Here is a 23,695-nt window from a genome sequence, read left to right on the forward strand (position 1 = left end):
CCCTTTTTCTTGTCTCTTCTTAACAAAACGGGTCAATGTCACATGACAAATATTGTGCGCTTTTGCTGCGTGTCGGATTGAAACATTGCTTTCCAAAACTAACTTTGCAGCTTCTTCCATCTTATCTTGTGAAGGGCCTCGTTCGGTAGTTCTTTTTCTGTCTCTCACTATTCTGAAACATACAGGATGTAATAATTCAGGTTGGTTGAACAATGTTTTTTTATTACAATGCAAGTGAATATTTTACATAAGAAACGCATAAGGGGCAATTGTAACAGTGTTACAACTGCCCCGGTTACATTTGTTACATTTGCCCCATCCTGACGCCATATTGTTTGCTGGCTTGCAGCTACTAACCCCGACACCAGAAATTGATCACAACTATCTTAACAAATACATGAAATATTGTGTATTGCGATGATATATACAAACCTTGATCAGACGACATCGCGAAATCACTATTAAAAAATAAAAAGGAACCTTATGTTTTTACTTACGTGTTGAAAATTTGAAAAACTCCCAATAATAGCCGGAACAATCGCTACGTAAGCACCACCGCCATATGAGTCACTCCCAACTGACGTCTCCTTTCTACAGGTTTGAATAGTTTAAAAAAATACCTCACGAGAGCAGCACAGTAGCGATTGTTACATTTGCCCCGTGTTACAATTGACCCCGCTCTCCCCTACAGCACAGATCTCTTTTAATTGTATTAATGTATTGTTAGCAATAAGTGAATAGTATGTTATAAAGGTGAACATAAAAGTTAATACATGACTTAGCCATGGGCGTATTTAAGGGGGTGTGTTCAACGGGTCCAAACCCCCCACCCTCTTTGGTTCAGTAAAATTACTAGATTACCTGTTCTATCCACTATGTGCACTGACTTGTTCGCAAAAATTTCTTCGGACTTATTTTGTTCTCCTAAATTAGAGATGTATAGGACGCGATACGGATGGGAAATAAATTAATTCCACACACCAGATGGGACTGCAGACCAAATGTCTACAATTTCCTGATGGTTTCAGAATTTCTCTGGAAAATGCTCAGAAAGTTCCTGACATTTCGCAAATTCTAGAATGCTACATGTAATTTCTGCCCGAAGCAGCTGCTTATGAACATATAGCGCAAATGTTACCATTTCATTATGAGTTCCCGATATGGTGTGCTACCATTCAAGAATTAAGTATTCCTCGGGTATTAATTTTTTGACAATTTGAAATTTTCCAAATGTTTGATAATCTAGAAAGTTAATAAATCGTTTCCCAAAGTCTAGATCGGAATGTGAATTTTTCTTTCCGATTTGTCCCTATTGGAGATGTAACTCCATCTGAGTTAGCTTCAGCCATTACTTCTGCTCTCTCTGGGTTGGGTGTGGATTTTTTTTAAAAAAATGTTGGTGAAAGGTAAGATGGTGCTGATATAATTGGTGGGAGAATTAAGAGGGTGAGATCGATAATTTCAAAAAAGCAATTTTTGTACGTACATTGTTCAGCACATATGTTAACTCTAGCTGTTGGCCATTCATGTGAAATTCCTGCCATAAGAAACTGCATTTAGACTGTCAAATCAGTTAGATTTTTTTCCCTCGAGTCTTCTCAAAGGAATTTGGTTTTAAAAACACATTGCAAGAAACCCAGGGAAACACCGTAACATTCTCAAGTTGATTGACTCGAGATGGACAGAAAAGTATCAATACTAAGTAGCGTGACTTGTGGAATTGCATTCACTAATTGTAGAAACTTTACAGACTTTACAATTTACCAGTACAAGAGAAACATTTCAGCAAGCTCTTCAGTTTCTTCACTGTGTAACCTGTGGGGAGTTTGAAATATCTCCACTTCTTCTAAGCAAATTGTTTTCATGCAGTACAACATTACTTTGGGCACCTCAAAAGGTGGACTGTTCAGTATTGTGAACATGTCAGTATTCTAAGAGAGATATTAAAAAAAAAAAAAAAAAAAAACTAAGAGAAAGTTCTGAGAACTTTAGTGAAATTTTTAACCAAATGCAGAGAAACTACTTAGAGAATATGATGAAGAAATGAAGAGACCTAGAACACCCAGCCTTGAGAGCACAAAAGAATATTACAAGATAAACCTCTGCTTTGTCATCCATTTTTGGATCATTTTATAGTAGAAATGAACTCACGTTTTTCTGAACAACACAGTAAACACATTGCAAAATTGCAACATGTGAAATAACTATTCATCATTCATTGGAACAGTGGGTCAAAATGTTGGATGGCCTAGTTGATATTTTTTATATTTTCAAATCTGAATGACAAATGTGGCAAAGAAAAGTGGCAAACAGTAATTGAAAAGACATGTCCAGAGTCTGCATTACAGGCAGTAGAAAATTGTGACAAGCTCTTTTACCCAAATATGCACAAATTGTTGGTGATCTTGGCTACACTGCCAGTTTTAACTTCAACACCCGAAAGGACGTGTTCAACATTAAAGAGGTTGAAATAATGTCTTCGCAACTCAACGGAAGATTCTAGACTTATGTACCATGGACTGTTAAGTGTACATAGGAATAGTAAAATAACACCGATGATGTTATTTTCAATTTTGTAGCAAGGAGGAAGAGACTAATTCTAATATTGTAATTATTTTTGAAAGCGAGGGTGGGAATAGCTTTTTTAAAAGCATTTTCTGCTCATTTTATGTAGAGAAGTTAGAAGTTCGTAGATAGACTTCATTTTATAAAGTTGTGGCCTTTCATATTGTGTAAGATTGGATTTTGATAGCCAGATCATACTTAGGGGTGCTATACGTCCCGGACTTTCCGGGACAATCCCGGAATGATACCATTTGTCCAAGTGTCCCAAATAGTTTCTTCGGGATGCACGATAATGGGACAGTACAAATATAAATAATAATTATGTTGTTCATACATACAACTTTATCACGTCCAGCCACCCCTCCACCCGACCCTCCCCCGGCTCCCCAACAAGTTTCTGGTCAGCAGTGTCCCGGATTTTTACATATGAAATATAGGAACCCTAACCGTACCAAAAGTTGACCCCCATCCCTTACGTGAACTATATGCCCATGGACTTAGCCATAATACAATTCTGGAGTACTTTCAATGCAACAGATGTTTTTGTTATTCTATAGATTTTGAAAAAAATGGAGAGAAAATAAACTTTCACAGATTCAATTTTTTTCCAGTGTCTCAAATCATTACTAAACTTGATTTATTGTTATTAACAGAAAGTAGTGCTTTAGTTCTTTCAAATGGAAGTTTCTACCACATTTCATATCTGCGTATCATAAGTATGTTTTTATATGACTTCGATAACGTAACTTTCCCCCCGCATCTTTAGAGATTTGTTGTCACATGCTACAGAAAAAATATTTTAATGTATTGATTGATTGATTGATTTTTTTATTTTACGTCACTTTTGGTGCCACTTTTAGCTAATTTGCGAAGATGGGGATGAATGGACGCTCACAAACATCCATGCCCAGGCCGGGATTCGAACTCGGGATCCCTGGCATCGCAGCGCGATGCGCTAACTACTCCACAACGGGGGCCAGCAGATTTTAATGTATGCCTGAATAATTACTTTATTGCATAATATTTTCAAAGAAATTTGTGGTGATTAACCCTGCGTGGTTTGGGTGGTTTGCGTGGAGTTGCTCATTTCTTATACCTATCATTGAAGTATAAATTGGTTCTCAGAAGAAGGGCTACAAATTTTAAAAAGTGAATTGAGTTTGTGAAATTTTATGTTTCCGAAATTTAGAAATAAGTAATTGTTTGATATTTTCAAAATATTACATTAGCTTACATAACGTATTAAAAATTGTTCTACTGGAATTTAAGTACCATAGCCTTATTATTAGAACTTAACCTATCATTTACAAAACATGTATTTCAGGCGTCTTGGAAGCCTACTTTATCAGATTGGAGAACTGTTTAGCATTGGACTACGCCTATGCGTAAGTGAACAAGCATCTATGATTTGATTTGATTTGATTTTTGTTATTTAGCGTCGCTTTTCTGCCAATTTTGGCTAATTGCGACGATGAGGATGAGTAATGAAATTGATAAAAAGGACACTCACAAGGAACACACATGCCCAGGCCGAGATTCGAACATGGACCCAGGCGTCGTTTACGCTGTGCTAACCACTCTGCCATGGAGGTCGGCAAGTACCTATGACAAATTCCCACTTGATTTAAGACTTATACTAGACTCTACAAGGCAAGCCATTATTATGAATCGTGTGTAAAGTGTGATAACCTTTTTTTCATTCATTTGTTTCCTCCAACGAATTGTTATGGGAAACGTTGTATTTGAGGAACAGAAAATGTAGGGGAAGGTCGGGTGGTATTGGACACCTTAGCTTTTTTCAAGATTTCATTTTTTCGGACAGCTAAAATTAATTGAATTACACATTGTATGAAACTTCATTCTTATTCCAATCCATACCTTAAAACACATTGTTAACAGTTAATTTATTTTGCTGTTTCCAAAGTCGTTGTTTTTTTTGTGTACTTGTGATATTTGGAGGTTGGTATCGGACAGAAACAGTATGCAAGGAAAAAGTTGTTTATTGACTTGATAAACACAATTTATTTGTGGGAGAAGGATCGGAGAAGGTTCTCTGGAAGGTCCCACCATTAGCTTTTATTAGGATTTCCTGCCCTGCTTCCACATGTTTAAATCTATCCCCTAGTGTACATTTCGGAACCGAATATGTCTCACTTGCTTCCCTAATTGTTATTTCCTTAGTCATTACTTTCTGTATAGCTCCTTTCATGCTTCATTCTTCCCATTTTCCTCGAATCTTTTCCATAGTTATCTAAAACAAAACAGAAACACTGATCATAAAGATTGTCCGATATCACCCGTGACCTCTTTGTCCGATATCACCCGAACGACACGCCTTCCAAAAACAACAACAAAACAAGCATTAGTAAAACTAGGGGAATTTAGATAATACAACTTACAGCGTAATAGGTAATGTTTGCAATAGTGAACTAAAAAACTAGTTACACTTACTTCAGATGAAGTTACTAGTCGTTGAAATTATCTCCGTGCAGCAAGAAACACCAGAAACTTAACAAAATGTACCACAGCTCACAAACGGCAAGGCTTCGACTTCGCATATGTCCCACCTCTCATAATTCAGTGAACATACCAGTTGCATAACAAGTTCTACCTCAAGCAGCAAATGCTTGAAATGACTCTTGTCCGATACCAGCCGCTGTCCGATACCCCTCGACCTTTCCTAACTCGCGATGACTTACACCATCACTGTTAGCACTAATGGAAGCCATATCCGCGCAATGTATGCAACCATGTGTATTTTGATGTAATTTGGGTTGTCTGTCTGGTTATGAAGATGCAGCTTTTAGAAGTGTCATTTTTGATGCACTGGAATTAATTTTTAGAGCTAACTGCCTAATAATTTTTGTATAACCTAAACGGGTTTGCGGGGTGGTGGAGAAACGACTGCAGCTACCATCCATTTGCAGCACCGTGTACTACTTCAGCTCTGCCCACTCGCTTTCTCTCCTTCTCTGCCCTTATGCGCGGCCTTGCTCCAGAGATTCCTGGGAGAGTATAGGCCCTGGTATCATTTATACCGGGCCGAGAGAGTCTCTTCAGAAATTTATCACTTTGCTTCGCAGCAATTTTCATTAACAAATATGTATTATTTGTTAACAAGCATGTATATACAGGAAGTAATGGGTGGGGTTCAACTTACAGCAGCCCAAGGATAGGGTTACCAGACGTCCAGTTTTTACCGGACATGTCCTACATTTTAGCCTTATGTCCGGCGTCCGGGAGGAATTTGAAAAATATCATAAATGTCCTACATTTTGAGCGTCACATAATATTAATTAGGATAATACGTGTTTCAATTGAACAAAGATAAATCATGCAAGTTACAAGTCTGTGGACTACGCTCCAAAACTCAATAGTGAAATTTTATTTTGATTCAGTCATTGCCCAAGAAGAAAATAAATGTTTCTGCTAGAAGAACAACGGAAGCAATTAATGAACAAAGTTTTGGGACCACATTCTGATGATGTCACTGTTCAGTTTCTTAATGGAATTTTTTGTCTTGGGGTTTATACTGGTGGAACAAGGTGTTTCCCATTCTTATTCAGTATTTTGATTGTAAAGCAGGGAGCATAGAGTACAAAGTTATTGAACTAAAAACTACCGGAGATGAAACTTCTGGAACCATTTCAAATTACAGTAATTGCTGAATATCTGTTTGGCATTACAGGTCATAATGAAAATGTTGAGAGATTACTTTCATTGCCATCAGGACAACGGGCTCATTAGATTCATATTTTGTTCACAAATTCTGTAAAACGTTTGGTACTGGTCCTTATAATTTCAAAGAATTTGACTGTCCAGTCTCTCATAAATATATTTTGACTAAAACTGAAATTTTGAGAAAAATTGGCTAATCTGAGAAGTACCAGTAAAACTTGTAGTAAGGGGTGCATTGTTTAGTATGATTACAAGTTTGGGATAATTTATTTCAACTGAAAAGTGTCGATTTACTGAAAAATGTCAATTTAAATTACTTTCTAACATGATCTAGAAATATGTATTATTTATTGCGAATGCTTTGTGTCCTACTTTTCCCTTATAACGATCTGGTAACCCTACCCAAGTATAGTACAATTTTAATTATTATAATTTAATTATTATATATTTATTGTTATTGATAATCGCATTCATTGGCTTAATGTATGTTAAGTGTAGTAACCTTGACAATATTAGTTTTAGTACCTTTAATTTATGTTACAGTTCAGCTTTTATTTTTAAAACACCTAATTGATATTAACATAAAATTTCAATCACTATAGTGTCTTTACAAATGTTGAAATGTTGTTTATTTGATTACACAATTAATGCAAGAACTAACTAAACCAGTGGTATGTCTGATTTTCGTAATGTGGGGATGGTATTGGGTGATCAGAGCTGGAAGGTTCGTTTTGGGTTGTTTGGTGCGGTGTGGGAGGTATAGATCAACCACAAGGAAAAAAACCTTGGGACGAAAAGTCCCCGCGCAGTTTTCCCTTCTTCCCTCCACCTCGGGCCATAAGGAAGCATAGTTCACTCTCCCCCTCCCCTACTCGCAGGGGTACGGTGCACAGGAGTCGCGGGTCTGTTGTTGTTTTGCTCGTGTTTATATATATATATATATATATATATATATATATATATATATATATATATATATATATATATATATATATAGCTCTAGTGATGTGTTTGTTGATGAGGGTGGAGGGGTAGCCACGGTTGGTTAGGGCTTGGTGTAGGCGTAGGTTGTAGTTTTGGCGGGATGAGGGGGATGAATTGGCGTAGGGATGTGACGACCTCATCGCCCAGTGGCTTGTTCACTGCAGTTGGTCAACCAACAGAGTGAAATGGTCAACATTTTGCTCTGTTGGGATTTACAGAGCTGTTCTGTCATGGCTCTATGAGCGTCCCACAATTGGCAAAAGTGGGGTATGGTTGGTGGACTACAATGTGATCCTCCCAGCTAGATCCGAGGGATCCGCTGACCAACGACAGGTGAGGTCCTTCATTCATATTGGGGGTTAGGCGTAGAGCTGACAACTCTGCACTGTAAAAAGACATGTCAAGAAACAGCAATATGAGGACATGGATGTTCCCAAGGTAAAATATTCCGGAGGTAAAATAGTTCCCCATTCGGATCTCCGGTTGGGGACTACTTTGGGAGGACCCTGGACTAAGGATAAGATCTACATTAGGAATAAGGATATTAAATTAGGCACCTAGAATGTTCTGAGCCTTTACCGGCCTGGGGCATTTCAGTGTACAGTTAATGAGATAATTAAGTATAAATTAGATGTAGTAGCTGTCCAGGAAGTTAGGTGGCCAGGTAATTGTAAAACTAAAAATTATACTTTTTTCTATGGTGGTACTGAAAATCATAATTTTGGAACAGGCTTCTTCATAAATAATAGAATTATCTCTGCTCTTAAAACAGTAGAATTTATTAATGATAGGATATCATATGCAGTTTTACAGGGTAGGTGGTGTAGAATTATTTTAATAAACATACATGCACCAACGGAAGATAAAGATGATAATACTAAAGATGTTTTTATGCAGAGTTAGAACAGGTCTTTGATAAATTTTCCCAGTATGATATGAAAATTCTGTTAGGTGACTGTAATGCACAGATTGGTAAGGAAGAGACATTTAAACCCACGATTGGTAAAGAAAGTCTTCATGAATTAAGTAATGATAATGGTATAAGATTAATTACTTTTGCAACCTCAAGGAATTTAATTGCGAAAAGTGACACTTTTAAACATAAAGATATCCATAAATATACCTGGTCTTCTCCAGATCGTAAAACTCATAACCAGATAGATTATATTCTCATCGATAAGAGAAGGCATACTAGTATAATTTATGTTCCTTCACATAAATAGCAAGATTTCATGGCCGTCAAGATGCTATTCTTTACCCAAGCTGTTTTGATGCTAACGCAGGACTTTTTGAAGCCTTGCTAACTGAAAAAGATGCTGTTATATCTGATGAATTAAATCATGCATCCATAATTGATGGAATCCGCCTGTGCAAAGCAAGGAAACACCGCTTCAAGCACATGGATATGAAAGATTTAGAAATGAAGCTCCGGGAGTGTTCAGATGCCAGATTGAAACTAATTGCAACGGATGGCGTGTTCTCTATGGATGGGGATGTGGCTCCACTCCCAGAAATAGTTAAGTTGGCAAACTCATATAAAGCTGTTGTCTTTGTGGATGAATGCCATGCTACAGGAGTTTTTGGAAAATCAGGGAGGTTAGTACAACAATAATGTTATGTTTAGGCAGAGGACGGCGCCCACCCAGCGTCGAATAACATGGGTACCTGGGGGAAACCCTGGGGGGTAAAGGCGGTCAGGGGCGTGGTGCTGATCACATCACCCCCACTCACGACCGGATCAAGAAAGTGTTGGGCGTTACCCCCACACCCCCTATACGCCTTCATGGTGTGGTGCTAAGCACAGGGGAACACTTTACTTTTTTTTACTTTTTACTTTTACTTTTTACTTTTACACATAAAGATGCTGACTGTGCCAGTGACCATTATTTAGTAATTGCTAAATTAAGGGAAAAACTCGCAGTGATAAATCATAAGCAACAAAATCTAAAAGTTCTAAAATATAGGATACCATAAACCAAGAAAAAGTAAGCCATGGTTTGATAACGAATGTCATAATCTAATAGAAATAAGAAATCAGGCTAGACTTAGGTGGTTAAATAACTCTACTGATACAAATTAAGCAATTATAATAGAATAAAGCGAGAAGTTAACAGCACGTTTCGAAGTAAAAAAAAAAGAGATTACTTGAAAAGCGAAATTAATGAAATTGAAACAAATAGCAAAAACAAAAATATCAGAGATTTATATAAAGGTGTAAATGAATTTAGAAAGGGGTGGCAACCTAAAGTAAACTTGATAAAAGATAAAGACGGTGATTTTTTTTGGCTGATACAAGTGATATTTTAAATAGATGGAAGAACTACTTTAATAACCTCTTAAATGTTCATGTAGGAGATAAATCAGAAGTAAATTAAGTTCACACAGCAGAACATTTAGTTCCAGAACCTAACTTGACTGAAGTTAAAGATGCTATTAAAAGGCTAAAGAATAACAAAGCACCTGGCATTGATTTAATACCAGCTGAGTTAATTAAATGTGGTGGAAATTCGTTAATATGTCAAATTCATAAATTAATTTGTTTAATATGGAATAAAGAAGAAATTCATCAACAGTAGAAAGAATCCATAATTGTTCCTGTGTTTAAAAAAGGTGATAAAATGAACTGCAATAATTACCGTGGAATTTCTCTACTCTCAACAACATATAAAATATTATCTAACATTCTTTTAACAAGACTAACCCCATATGCTAATGAAGTCATAGGTGATTATCAATGTGGATTTAAACGTAACAGATCAACTACACATCAAATTTTTCACATCAGACAGACACTTGAGAAAAAGTGGGAATATAATCAAAGTGTCCATCAGCTATTCATTGATTTCAAAAAAGCATATGATTCGGTCAAAAGAGAATTATATAATATATTAGTCGAGTTTGGAATACCTAAGAAGCTTGTTAATATGATAAAAGTATGCACCAGTGAAACAGAAAGTAAAATTCGTGTGGGTATTAATGTTTCTGACAAATTTAAAATTTATGATGGGTTAAAACAAGGAGATGCATTATCTCCATTCCTCTTTAATTTTTCCTTAGAATATGCCGTTAGGAAGGTAAAAGAAACTAACCAAGGACTAAAATTACACGGTGTGAGTTGTGACTCAGTTGTTAGCATATGCAGATGATGTAGACTTATTAGGGGATGATATAAATACAATTAAGAATAATGCTAAAATATTTTTCAAAGCAGCTAAAGAGATAGGTTTGGAATTTAGCAAAGGGAAAACTAAATATATGCTTACAGGCCGAAACCAAGTGGTAGGTAATAATCAAAATCTAATTATTGATAACAACTCGTTTGAACCAGTTTCCAAATTCATGTACTTAGGAGTAATACTAACAAATGAAAATGATATTAAAGAGGAAATAAGGATGAGGATTAGTGATGATTTTATGAACAAAGAACACCTAAGTTCAGGCCCGGACTCGAACCCGGGATCGAAAGTTGATCACTTAACGTGCTCGGCCACCCAGACGGCAGCTATATTTTATAGTACAGTCACGGACACTTCTGGATTGTAACACTTCCATTAACTTGCAATGGAATCTTTACAACCTATAAGTGTCCGTGACCGTATACATTGTCCTCGTATGAGAATGTGAAACATTTTTAACAAAGCATATGTTCACGGAGCACCGGGCGCAATGGTCAAAACAGGAAATTCGCATATCTTTTCTTTTTTCCTGCCATTGAATCACTTTGAATGAATTCGTTGCTGAACATCCACACTGCATTAATATAATTGAGAGTGTGTGTCATGTACGTAAGAGGGAAGCAGTTCCAGAAAGAACGTAGGTAAGTATATGAGTTGTTATTATTTCTAATTTTCATCCTTTTTGCATATAAAAAACTTTATTTAGTGCAATTCTTGCACATAAGAAGTAGATAGACCAGTGCGTTTGCTTTTAACGCTGCCTCAAGAGCTATTTACAATGTATAATGACTAGGAAGTTGATGACCTAAAAAATATAGGTATATCACTGTATATAATGTCCTAAAAAATGGGAAAAAAATGACGTAAAATGCAAGAAATGACCATTAAATTTGTTAGTTTCAGGTTAAAATTTGAAATCAAAAGGAAATTAAACAAAATGTAATCTTGCTTTAAAAAGAAAGGCACCAAATGATACCACATGCACATTAAATTAAAATATGCAACGAGGATTTCCAATGGAAACAACCGAATAATTTTAAAACTCAAGAATGTTACCAAAATGAAAAAAAGTGACAAAATATGACGAAACAATACACCAAATGCTGCGAAAAATGAAGAGAAAATGCCAAGATCGGGGGAAATGACCTAAAACCTGAAAATTGGCAAAAAAAATGCAAAAAATGCACTTTAAAATTACCTTTTTTGGGTTCTAGACGAGGTGTAATATTGTGTATATTTAATGGGCATTGCGTCCGGGATGTCAGAAAAGAGATGACATTTCATCAACTTCCCTCCTGACTAGAGCTCGGATTTGTATGTACATTGTAATTACATTTTCTATTCCTTTATAGATATTTACCTTGAACAGGAATATGTCAACGAATTATATAACAAACATGATTTTGCATAAGTTTTGTTACATATTTTTACATATTTGCCAGGATATTACATATTTTACATATTTGCTAATTTACGTTACATAAAACAACATATTTAGGTAATTTTTCTATCTTGATCCTTTTTTTATATTTTTGATCTCTACTAAAACATGATAAAGAAAATTTGTAGCTCATGAGGCGTCAAATTTTCTAATCAATAAGATGCATAGTGCTTACGGTCACTTAAAATTGACTGCCAAGTCGAAAAACAGGCTGAAGACAGAAAAAAAAATACGGGAACTGTTACTTATCGAAAGATGCTGGAGTATCTCTCCCCTCCCCTTTCTGGTTACATATTTTCGTATCGCTTTTAGGTTTAGGCAAAGAACCTAGAAACTTGGCATCGGTGGACAAGAAAGCTACTTTCCTGTACGTAGCGAGTTACACAATATGTTCCCTTGTACAAAACTACAAAAGGAGCTATGTATTTTCATTCAATTTTTCTTTCTGTAGACGCTTTTTTTTTTCTTCCGAAAGTTACAAAGAGCTCTCTTTGCCACAATGCAGACGGAAATTTGAACCACCCCGAATTTGAAAGCTGCAAGTGTTGCTATGTTTTTTTTAGTTTATAAATTTGATGAAAAATACTTCATTGCCGTGACCAGTAGCGCCAACTTGTATAATATATCCACATGATGATGCATGGAAGGAAGGGTTTATGAGATTTTCTGTGCACGTAGGCTATAAGTGTTTGAACCCACCCAATGTTTTTCAAAAGTTAGCGCCCCGGGCTGTGACCGGAAGTTGCATAGGTATATAGTATTTATACGATGCGTAGACACCGTTGGAAAAATACACGCTCGCTTGTGTGTGTGTGTGTGTGTGTGAGAGAGAGAGAGAGAGAGAGAGAGAGAGAGAGAGAGAGAGAGAGAGAGAGAGAGAGAGTATGTGTGAAGATATTAGATACCAATAAAGAAAAGTGAGAATAGGTATTAAGAACCAAATGTAATAATGAAATTCTCGATCAAAAGTTACATATTGTAAAGTATCATGTTGCATAACTTAATAAAAATATAGTGAAAGGTCCATACTACTAAAAAAAAAGCATGCTTGCCTCTTGATGCAATTAAACATGGTTATCTCGTCTGATTTTGTTTATTTTGCTTAGCTTTCTACCACTTTTGGCTAATGTCGAAGATGAGAATGACTGATGACATGATGAAATTGATGAAGCCGGCAAGGTTGCTTCGTGCGTCACTGTGGGCACTACAAAAGGCATAGTCTGGAAACAAAATCGTTGGCTTTTCCAGATTTGCCAGGCTCTGGCGTAAATTATGCCTGGCCGCGAGAGGTTCTCCTGAAGTTTGCGACTTGCAGCCCAAGCTGGCAACCACCTGGGAAAATGACCTTTCATTCTGGATTCAACAGTGATTAGAGATAAGAAATCTATGGTTATTCCATAATTTATTTATTAATATTAAATTTGAAGGGTACATTAATGTAATTTATAAAAATGGATGTGTGTAGAGCCCAACACATATATTTCTGCCGTGCGATGCGCGACACAACTCAAGAAGCAGTGTTGCTAATGGAGCAGATAGAAAAATCGCTGCAGTGCGCCGATGCACAGCTGTTACGTACAACAAGAAAATTAGACAATTCAGGTCTATCTAACGTTGAGCTTTATACGTCATGCATTATACCAGGACTAGGATTAATATGTACTAACAAGTGGCTTTGTATGTAGCTACATACATAAGGATAAAAAATTCGCAAAATATGGACTAACACATACGTAAAATTACCAAAAATGCTGCAAAGAAGATCATAGTGATTCCTTATTTGAGTGATTTCAAACAAAATAAACACTTTATTATTTTCCATTGCATTAATGCTCTGGTGGCGTTCTAACTGTTCACTCCAAAAACCCGTCTACACTGGTACGGAACTGCAACGTCAGATAATACACGACCGACACTACCACTGATTTGAGAACTAATAATATGCGAACGTGTTAAACCGCGACAATTGGACCACAACACCCCTCCTCAAGCAGTATTATTGCCTCTCTCTGATCGGCGAGTATGTTGCCTTTGTTGTACATTTACAAACGATGCCGGCTTCCACAAAAATAACAAGTACATATACTGCCACTAGACGATAAGCTGCGCGGCTTTTTTTTTTTTACTATGAACTTGTCACCCACCAAAGTATGACAATTTTAACACAAAAAATAATATGCATCGCATTGAGCAGCAAAAATGACAGCCTCCTCTATGCAATTTCTACAAGAACACGTGCCGGAGCCAAGAGTTGAAATGCTCATGGAGCCACATAATTTCTTTCTTTTGAACAATTCCAAAATTATGAAATATGAACAATTTGTGAATTTCCCGAACTTGGTTATGCAAGGTTTTTGATTTCAACTTTGACAGAACTGGAGGCATTATGGAATTTAACGTTCATTAACAAACACACACTTTCACATACACACGCAATACACGCACACAACGTCAAACCGGTCAAATACTTAGTATAAAATAAAAATATGGTGCTTCCAATCTAACAAAACTCACCGTCACTTTAACTGCCTTTCTCCTTCCGTGACAGAAATAGTGCATTATTTTTACAGTTGGCAACACTAGTTACTAGCTAGCCAATGAACATGCACTGCATAAAAGAAGCAACCACTTCGTCATGCTATATTGCCACATTACCGTCCCTGCCGAACGGTGTGAACCGCGAGCTGGATGAAACGTCCTTCGGAGGAGGAAAGATGACCAATAGCTTAGTTAGCTAAGTGTTTCAAGTCTACCCATAATGCTAACCTTTTTCTCCAGCGGAGGCATGAGACTCCATTTACACTCAGGGTTCGGGTGTATGTTGCACTTAGTGGACTATGACGTAGTTGACCAGTTAAGTTCATTGACAACTTAAAATTAACTAAAACATATAAAGGTTTATTTCATCACAAACTCAAGCAAGAAAGGAACTTAGACCCTTTTACAGTAGTTTTATACATCCAACTTACAGTTTCACAGATACAGATATATATTCATATTTGGGGCCTCTCTATATAGTTACGGCCTTTGGTAGTTGAACTATAAAAACTTTTAAGCTTTAAAGAAAAGGGAGCAGGTAAACCCATACAACCAATTATATGACACCTAGTACTCTTGTTAGAAAAACAATCACAAATGGTTTATAAACAAAGCATCTAAAAGAGAAAGATTAGTGTAACCTTGGAAACAGCTTTTTGTTTACATGTAGGAGTAACAGGCCAAAAAATAAGCAATAGATTCTAAGAAGCGAATTTCCCAGCATCGAGGAGACGGGGTTTCGCTGTTACCATCCCCAATGTCGAGATGACAGGGTTTGATGAAAGAAAAAGGTCTAGTTACCTGATTATCTCTCGCCCGAAAGGCGGAGTGGGTTTCTCTCGCCCGAAAGCGGAGTGGGTCCTCTCACACTAAAGTGGAGTAAATTTCTCTCACCAGAAGGTGGAGTGGGATATCTTTTTCTCTCTCCTGTTAGGAGGAGTTTACCTCTTAGGCAGAGCCCTACTTCTCTCGTCCGCAGACGGAGTCAAACTGAGATGCTAGCCCCGCTCTCGCCTTTATATTGGGTCGGCGACGCTAGCGTAAGCAAGTGGAAGAAATATAAACTATTTAAAGTATAATCTTACATTACATATTAAGTAAGTTTACCAAATTAGAGGTGTAACCTGTTTTTAAATTGATACATTTCTTATTACATATTTTTATCAGAAAGGTCACAAAAATAGAGGTGCGACTCGTACAAATTGTGACTAGACGGGTTCGTTACATGGAGCGCTATTCAATTGTTTTCAATGACGTTTGCGCGAGTGTGTCCAGGAATGGAATGAAAATATGGCAACAATGGCGAAGGTTGGCGAGCAGCGAAGAACACGTGATGCTAAGAGAGAGGGAGACGAAACGAAAATTGGTATATGCTCAACGGCAAAGATATGTGTGTTGCACTCTATGTATGTTTGTTCCGGCATAACTTTCGAACGCCTGGAGCGATTTCAAAAAAACTTGGTACGCGTATCACTTGTAATCTGGAAAGAAATACCGTGGGGGTAAGACACCCCTGGCACCCCTAGGGGAGGGAGTGGGAATGGGTGACATAAAAATAATCAAAAACGACCGATATTAGTGTGGAATCCATAGTTTTCGGGGTCGTTAAGATGAATAGTGGCACTCCCTATGCCGAACAACTCCAAAACACCCCTGGCACCTCTAGGGGTGGGGGTGGGAAGGGGGTGACATGTAAAACGACCAATATTAGTGTGGAATCCATAGTTTTCAGGGTCGCTAAGATGAATAATGACACCCCCAATTCGGTTCAACTCCAAGACACCCATGGCACCCCTAGGGGTGGGGGTGGGAAGAGGTGACATGCAAAAAAATATCGAAAACGACCGATATTAGTGTGGAACCCATAGTTTTCGGGGTTGCTAAGATGAATAGTGACACTCCCAATGCCGTTCAACTCCAAGTCACCCCTGGCACCCCTAGGGGTTGGGGGAAGGGGGTGACATGTAAAACGATCGATATTAGTGTGAAATCCACAGGTTTCGGGGTCGCTCAGATGAATAGTGACACTACGAATGCCGTTCAACTCCAAGTTCATCACCTATTGGCATGGGGGGGGGGTGAAAAATAAAATGTCAAAAATGACCTGTATTAGTGTCGAATCCATAGTTTTCTGAGTCGCTAAGCTAATTGGTGACATTGACGATGACATTTGAGAGAGAAAGAGAGAGAGAGACTTGCTTTCTCGATCACGATCAACAAGTTACAGGGGCAGTATATTAAGTACTGCGGAGTGGATTTAAGATCGCCATATTTCTCCCACGGACAACTTTAGTAGAAGATTTGGATAATTAAATACCCGGTCAACGCCGGACAATCAGCTAGTTAAAGTATAAAGTTCAAGAAATAGAAAGCTGTTTACCAGTAAAATTATTGGGATCGGGGCATCGACTCTTAAAAAAGGGAATTTACTGAGTCACCTGGCTCACGAAGGTTGAGAACCACTGCTCTACGCAAGTGGTGACTCGAGATTGCTCCACCAATAAATGTGAGAGAGGAAAAGGGATTGTATGGAGGAGTAAAACGCTACTGTATGTACCAGACGTTTGCAGTAGCAGCGCGCACTGCTTGATTCCGCCAACTCTCCCTTCTCTACTGTTATAACCCACAGACTTCTTGGACGGAGTATTTACACACACGAAAAAACAATATTTTAATCTTTACCCATGTTTTTTTAGATTTAAATTTACCGAGATAAGGGATGAACGACAACGTTCAACCACAGACAAAGGTACATTTGTCTGTGGTTCAACTGAGTGGGTAGATGAACTCAAACCGCAATGCCATTTCCGAGATGCGAATTGACACGACTCGCTGGTAGCATTGTCAGCACATGAAGTCTACGTCATTTCCCGGCAGTGCGAGAATCGATACACTTACAGATATATTTACCTCCATTGCACCATAGAGTGCAAGTTATTATTGATTAAGTCAAGCATACGCCTGTGGAACAGTACGTGCGTTCACGCCATTGGTTAAGAGTTGAATCTGAAAGTGGAAAAAGTGCATATACGCATGGACGTCCGCAGGATTTTTTCCAGGGAGGGCAAGCAACGTATTATTTTTTCCAGGGGGGGCAAAATAGGCATATTTTTCTCATAATAGTGGTGTCCCCTCAAAAAACACCATTTCAGTCTGAAATTATGATGTTCCTTCAAGGTATTTATAATAATAAACATAAATTTCTGATATGAGATTATGTGTGAAATATATAATTTTCAGTTGGACATTCATTTTCCAGGGGAGGGTCACGGCCCCCTTGCCCCCCTCCTTCTGGGCGTCCATGCATATACGGTCACGTGGAGTGTGGAGAAAGGTGTTATATTTCATCCCTTAATGTTTGTATACTCTTGCTTAATTTCTCTTTAGAAAAGATAAAGCAACAAATTGTGTGCAAGCTTTGACTACTTCCAGAAAAGTAACAATCCATGGCGGATTGGTCGAAGTAACGCGCTAGAAAGTCAGAAGCTCCAAGTTCGAATCCTGGTCAAGTGCATCATTCGTCCAAATAAAATGATAATTGGGAATAAGTTCAAGATATGGAAGATACAACAGTCTAAGAGAACTCCTCATTTACACGTATTTCAATGCTACATTTCAGCATCAAAAAGAATGAATACTGCAGTGAACTATAACTTCCTGTTAACAATAGCAGCTGCTTCAATTATTGCTTCAAGGTAAAAGTGAACTTTTGGAATTCTCGATGATAAATTGCGATACTGATGCCTCAAAAGTAATATTGAATTCAAATTTTCAATTGCTATCATGAAATCTGAGAACTTTCGAATTTGAAAATTTATTTTTAAAGAAACGCTATCTTCCGATTGAATATCAGCTAGGGTCAAAGTAGTCGCAACTGAATGCAAGTATTTTGTGCTTAATTAATTCTTGTACGATAAATTGCTTGCTTATGACCATGGACGTTCGCAGGATTTTTTTCCAGGGAGGGGCAAATAAGGTTTTTTTCGAGGAGGGAAAAGGAGGTATATTTTATTCCCATAATGGTGATGCCCCCTCAAAAAACGCTATCTCAGTCTGAAATTATCATCTTCTTTCAACCTCTTTATAAAAATTTACATAAATTACTGTGACTGAAAATAAATTATGTGTGAAATATATAATTATTAAGTGGACATCCATTTTCCAGGGGGGCCGCGCCTCCCTTTGCCCCCCCCCCCCGCCTTCCGGTCGTCCATGCATCACATTCCATAGGTATAAATTGAACATCATTCCTTCAAAATTTCAGTCTTGATTATAAACGCACGTAATAGTAGTAATAATAATTTATTTATAGTATTTTAGTGGGTATTATAAATGGATATGTACAGTGTCTCTCAAAAGTTTTAGGACAACGACATTTTAAACTAGGCAACCCAATTTACGCAAGCCGTTGGTGGGTTGCCTGCAGAGTTAGGGTCAATTTCAGGGTTGCCACATGCACAATAGATATTTATAAAATACGCGAAACAAATATAAACAATTATTATTGTATAAAATTATTAAAAATATCACTATTATATCGCAAATGACAAAATTCTTTCTGAAAGAAAAAAAAATAGATTTTCTAGCATTTCATCGCTGATAAGACTACAGTAAGGATAAGAGGTGAGAGGAAACAAAAGGTTACAAAGCAGAGGAGAAAGAGAAAGCGAAAGGAGAAGGGGGAAAAGTAGAGGAGAGAAGAAAGAGAGGATAGACGAGGAGAGGGGATGTAGTGAGTAGAATGGAAATAGATTTGGGGAGAGATGAGGAAAATGGAGCAAAGAAGAGAGAAAAGAGGAAGAAAACGAGACGAGAGGAGAGGAGGAGACGAGAAGAGGGAAGTGGAGAGTAGAGTAAAGGAGAGAAAAAGAGAAGAACGAAAAAAGAGGGAAGAGTGCAGTGGAGTCGGAAATCTAAGGCAAGACAGGAGATAAGAGGAGTGGAGAAGAGTGGGATGGAGATAAGATGCGAGAAAAGTAGGGATATGAGATAAATGCAGCAGAAGGAGGGGAGGGGAGAAGGAGAAGGAGAAGAGAAGAACAGAAGGGACTGGAGATGAGAGGAGAGAAGAGGTAGTTGCAGAAAATATCGTCTCGGCGTCTAGAATTGATACATTGATCAAATTATCGGCATGAATCATTCAATAACATTTTGAAATGTATTGGAGAATATATTAGATCTGTGCGAAATGTCTTTTGGCTGATTTCAGAGGAAGGTAAAATCTTCCATGTAAGATCTTTGATTTTACCTGCGATTATACCACTAAAAAAATGAATGTAATTTTAATATTTATAAGAGTTATTCGATTTTTCTCCACTTCTCGGTTCGTTGAAATGGAGATTTTGTAATTTCCCTCCCCCCATAGTTAATTCCAAACTGAATCATTCCGTTTCACACTGCGTGGACAATGAACACAATGGGATATGTCTAAAACTTACGAAAATTTTCTGCCACCGGAAGGGTTTGAACCTACGACCATCAGATTGACAATCCTGAACGGTAGCCAATACCCTACAAGCTTTCGCTCCTTAAACCAGGTAGAAGGAGCTGACCAATGTGAAATGTAGATGCAACTCTCCTCCTGCATGTAATGTGCAAACAAGTATTGTTTGTAACAAAGAAAACGAAAGTAGTACGACTCGGCGAAAACATTTAATGGAGAATTGCACATGGTGAGAACTTTTCATTCGATATTTGCGGAGGTATCCTTGCATTGCACTCGAGTGGGAAAAGGGGTAAAATTAGCATGTCCTGAATTGCCACACATATAAATAGTTATTTCATTAATATTTGTCAATGTCTTTGAAGCATTACACAATTATCGTTAGAGTAAAATATCCCGTTGAACGTGTCAATTCATTTATTTTTAATTTTTTTTATAAATTCCATATCCAGAACAATGTAGCTACTATACACTGCTATTACAAATAATTTACCATGCTCTTGTTTAATGGAAGGGGAGGATCGAACGTGGGACCGCAATGCTTTCAAAAACTCTAACCAATACACTATGCCCTTTGTTTCTCTTGGAGCTACAGTTCGTAATTATTCTGTCGCCTCAATATTGTAAACGTTATCCTGCAAAAAAGAAGTTAAATAGTCAGATATAGCTTTGTACTTCTAGAATTACATTATACACATGCATTTGAAATTTAACTCTGAATTCCTTTCTTCGTATTAGTAGCTATATCTAATCTTGTAAATATATTTTATTTGTAATTTTATAACAGTTTCATGAACATCTACGAAATAGTTCCTTATAACTTAGAATCTGGTGAATAGATATGAAATCACTTAATCTACTGTACTTCATGTTATCTCTAATGTGTGTTTTCACATGTCGAAGTGTACTGTAAAAAAGTAATAATTGGAAAATGACGGGGTGTGAATTATCAAGGGCAGATCTCGACTTTTCGTAATTCCGAACGGCCTAGAAATTCCAAAGGATCTTACTTAAAGTAGGCTAATTCTTGATATTTTCTGCACCATAAGTGTCTGAAATTTCTTGAAATTAACAGTTTTTATTCCAGAAGTGGACAAACAATCACTTGCAGAGTAAATAGTGTGAAGAATTCGAGGTTTATATCGCATCGGGTAATTTCGAAAATTTACCGTCTCGAAGAGGGAAATGGAGATTTTTTTCAGTCCTGAACGTCAGAATTATTAATATTTTCTTCCCAATCCCATCCCGACAAAGCTTTTTCCCCTCCTACACACCTCTAGTCACGGCAATCAGCATGAGTCTAATGGCTCTCTCGTTATTTTGTTGGACATGGCAGTCAATTGCTGTAAATTGCAGAAAACAATATTCTTTATAATAAAATTTTGTTAGAATTTCACCACTCGAATTACATGAACTTTTCCAGATATCTCTGGGGGAAGTGCCCCCGACATCTGGTGCCTAACTAGATTTTAATAACGCATTCCATATAGTATTACGTCACTTTTGTTATCGCCTCCACATATTGTATACAAGTTATTCTCAGGCAAAGCGAGACTTTGGCCCCGTAAATTCTTTTCTTTAAGTCGATGCCCAAATCCCAACAATTTTACTCCTAAATGTCTTTCTATTTTTTTTACTTTATGCGTTAATTAATATGTATGAAATTAAATTATCTAATAATCGTTTAGAGTACTAAGACGTCGATTATGTTTAGGATTGTTGACAGAAAATTTATGTTTAAATTAGTTTGTACCGCTGGCTCTAGTGAAATCTTGTTGTTTCCTCATCAGGAATTTTGTAAGTGCTGACTTCCATTAGCATGCTGCATTTTGAGCATCGAAAATTTCCAATTGAGAAATCTCCTATCTATAACTATGCTCGGAAAAATTTTAACTACATTATCAATTTGATTAAATGATGTTAGATGGAGGAAGACTGTTTCAGAAGACTCTCGCAGCCTGATATAATTGATGCAAGCGCCTGGTACCGGGGCACATCCCAGTGGTGACTTACCCAGATGTTATGTTAGGAGGTGCTACATTGTATAGTGCAAAGTAACTTGTTACTGCTGGATAGGAATCTAAATAAAGTTATTTTCAATAAGTTACTCAATACTAAATATAATTACATGTATTTCGTTCATTTCAGGTGAAATTTCAGTTATCTTGATAGAATCGAAATTAAGTTAAATTGCACAGACGCAATGGCTATCATAGTAGGACTCATCATCGCAGCATTAGTGGCGATTGTGATCAAAGAACTTGTGAAGTAAGTAGATATTGTTCTGATACTAAACAAAACAAATATTATTGAATTTTATTTTATGGGAAACAAACTAGTGTAAATTTAACGTTATTTGAATCTATGTTTACCAACTTGCATCAATTATTCATTGTTTACATAACTTTATAAGTATACTTGAAGATTACAAAGTAGTTAAGGGGATGGACTAGATAAAAAGAAATTCTGTACGAAATATTTCCATATAAATTACTGCATCTTTTGTTACCCTTACAAGCGCTTAATCTATATGTCCCAATTTACAATATCAGGACAATCCTGTTTCATGCATCATGGTAAACATTTCATCGTTATTTATTAATAAACAAAACTTGTATTATAGTAAATTTAGAGTGCATTCTATTTAATTAGATTCTTTGCTCTTATTTGTGAATGTAACATTTCAGTGCAAAAAACGCCCAAAGACATGCAAAAACTAGCTGGAATGAACGTTTATTCCGAAAGGCAAAGTATCTCTTGGCACCATATAGAACAAAGAGGAAGGTGAATAAAGAGGCTATCATACACACGGTAAGTATGTTTAATTTTATTTTCCCTTATTTCAACAAGATTGATCTTGTTTTTAATCATATATTTAAAGAAAAGAAACGTTATTCAAATACTGAGTTGATCGCCTTCTAAAAAGTTATGCATATATACTATAGTCTAGGAATAGTGTAGATATAAACTTCATTGGCAGTACATCTAGTGCTATTAATTCAATAAAATTCCACGATTTTGATTATGGACCAATACATCTCTATTCCCCTCTGCGGAAATTATGAAATTGCGATTATTTTAACCCTTCTAATAAGAAATATAAACCCAAAGCAGTTTCTCATCAACTGAGTTGAATATTTATTAGGTGAAGGGAGGGAGGGAAGAATACAAGTTTTTCATATAAAAAATATTGAATATTACCATGGTATTGATATTGCATCAACTCCAACCCACATAATCTCGTTAAGAAATCTATTATAGGATTATTTAATATATCACCTTTCCTACGTTCTGAACAAGTTGTTTTCAAGTAAAAACTTAAGTAGGTAGGAGTGTGGGGAGGGAGATCGCATGCTGTTAATTTCAAAAATACTATTTTTTAAAGCTTGGTGAGGAAGATAATCAAGTTTTTTTTTTTTTTTTTTTTTTTGTCAACTGGAAAGTGAAGCGCTGAGGGGAGCCCATGGTGTTCATTTGAAAAATATCATTTCATAGACCTTAAACTAAGAAAATTTCCCACCTAGCCCATGGTTTATTATATTTGTGACGTTGGGAAACATTTTATGACAGCTCTTGTACACAATCATTTGAAAATACACTTTACACTGAATCAGGAAACGTTTAAAAACCATCCCGCAAATTCCCTTGAGGGGGAGGCTTTACCTTACTCCACCCTCCCCCCACCTCCCATGCATGGTCTGACTGAAAGAAAGAATGAGATAGAGACAAATAAAGGGAGTATCGCAAATGAAAATCTCCTCCAAGTATAAATTAATAGTTAATAATTGATTATATCATTATTAAGCCTACTCCTTTCTAATTTCTAATTTGTATATCAAGGACTCCTCCTTTAGAAATATCTCTTGCAAC

At 36.9% G+C, this 23,695-nt stretch overlaps 1 protein-coding gene across 1 annotated transcript; it reads left to right on the forward strand.

The window, feature by feature from the left end:
* The first annotated feature begins 1,393 nt into the window (after nt 1–1,393).
* LOC145989076 (2-amino-3-ketobutyrate coenzyme A ligase, mitochondrial-like) lies at nt 1,394–21,977 on the forward strand. The gene is made up of 3 exons (XM_083124370.1): nt 1,394–1,406; nt 8,451–8,823; nt 21,974–21,977. The coding sequence occupies exons 1-3, from the start codon at nt 1,394–1,396 to the stop codon at nt 21,975–21,977; spliced, it is 390 nt and encodes a 129-aa protein (XP_082980496.1).
* The last annotated feature ends 1,718 nt before the right edge of the window (nt 21,978–23,695 follow it).

The sequence above is a fragment of the Lepisma saccharinum genome, chromosome 6, assembly GCF_977018435.1.
Source record: "Lepisma saccharinum chromosome 6, izLepSacc3.1, whole genome shotgun sequence".
NCBI lineage: Eukaryota > Metazoa > Arthropoda > Insecta > Zygentoma > Lepismatidae > Lepisma > Lepisma saccharinum.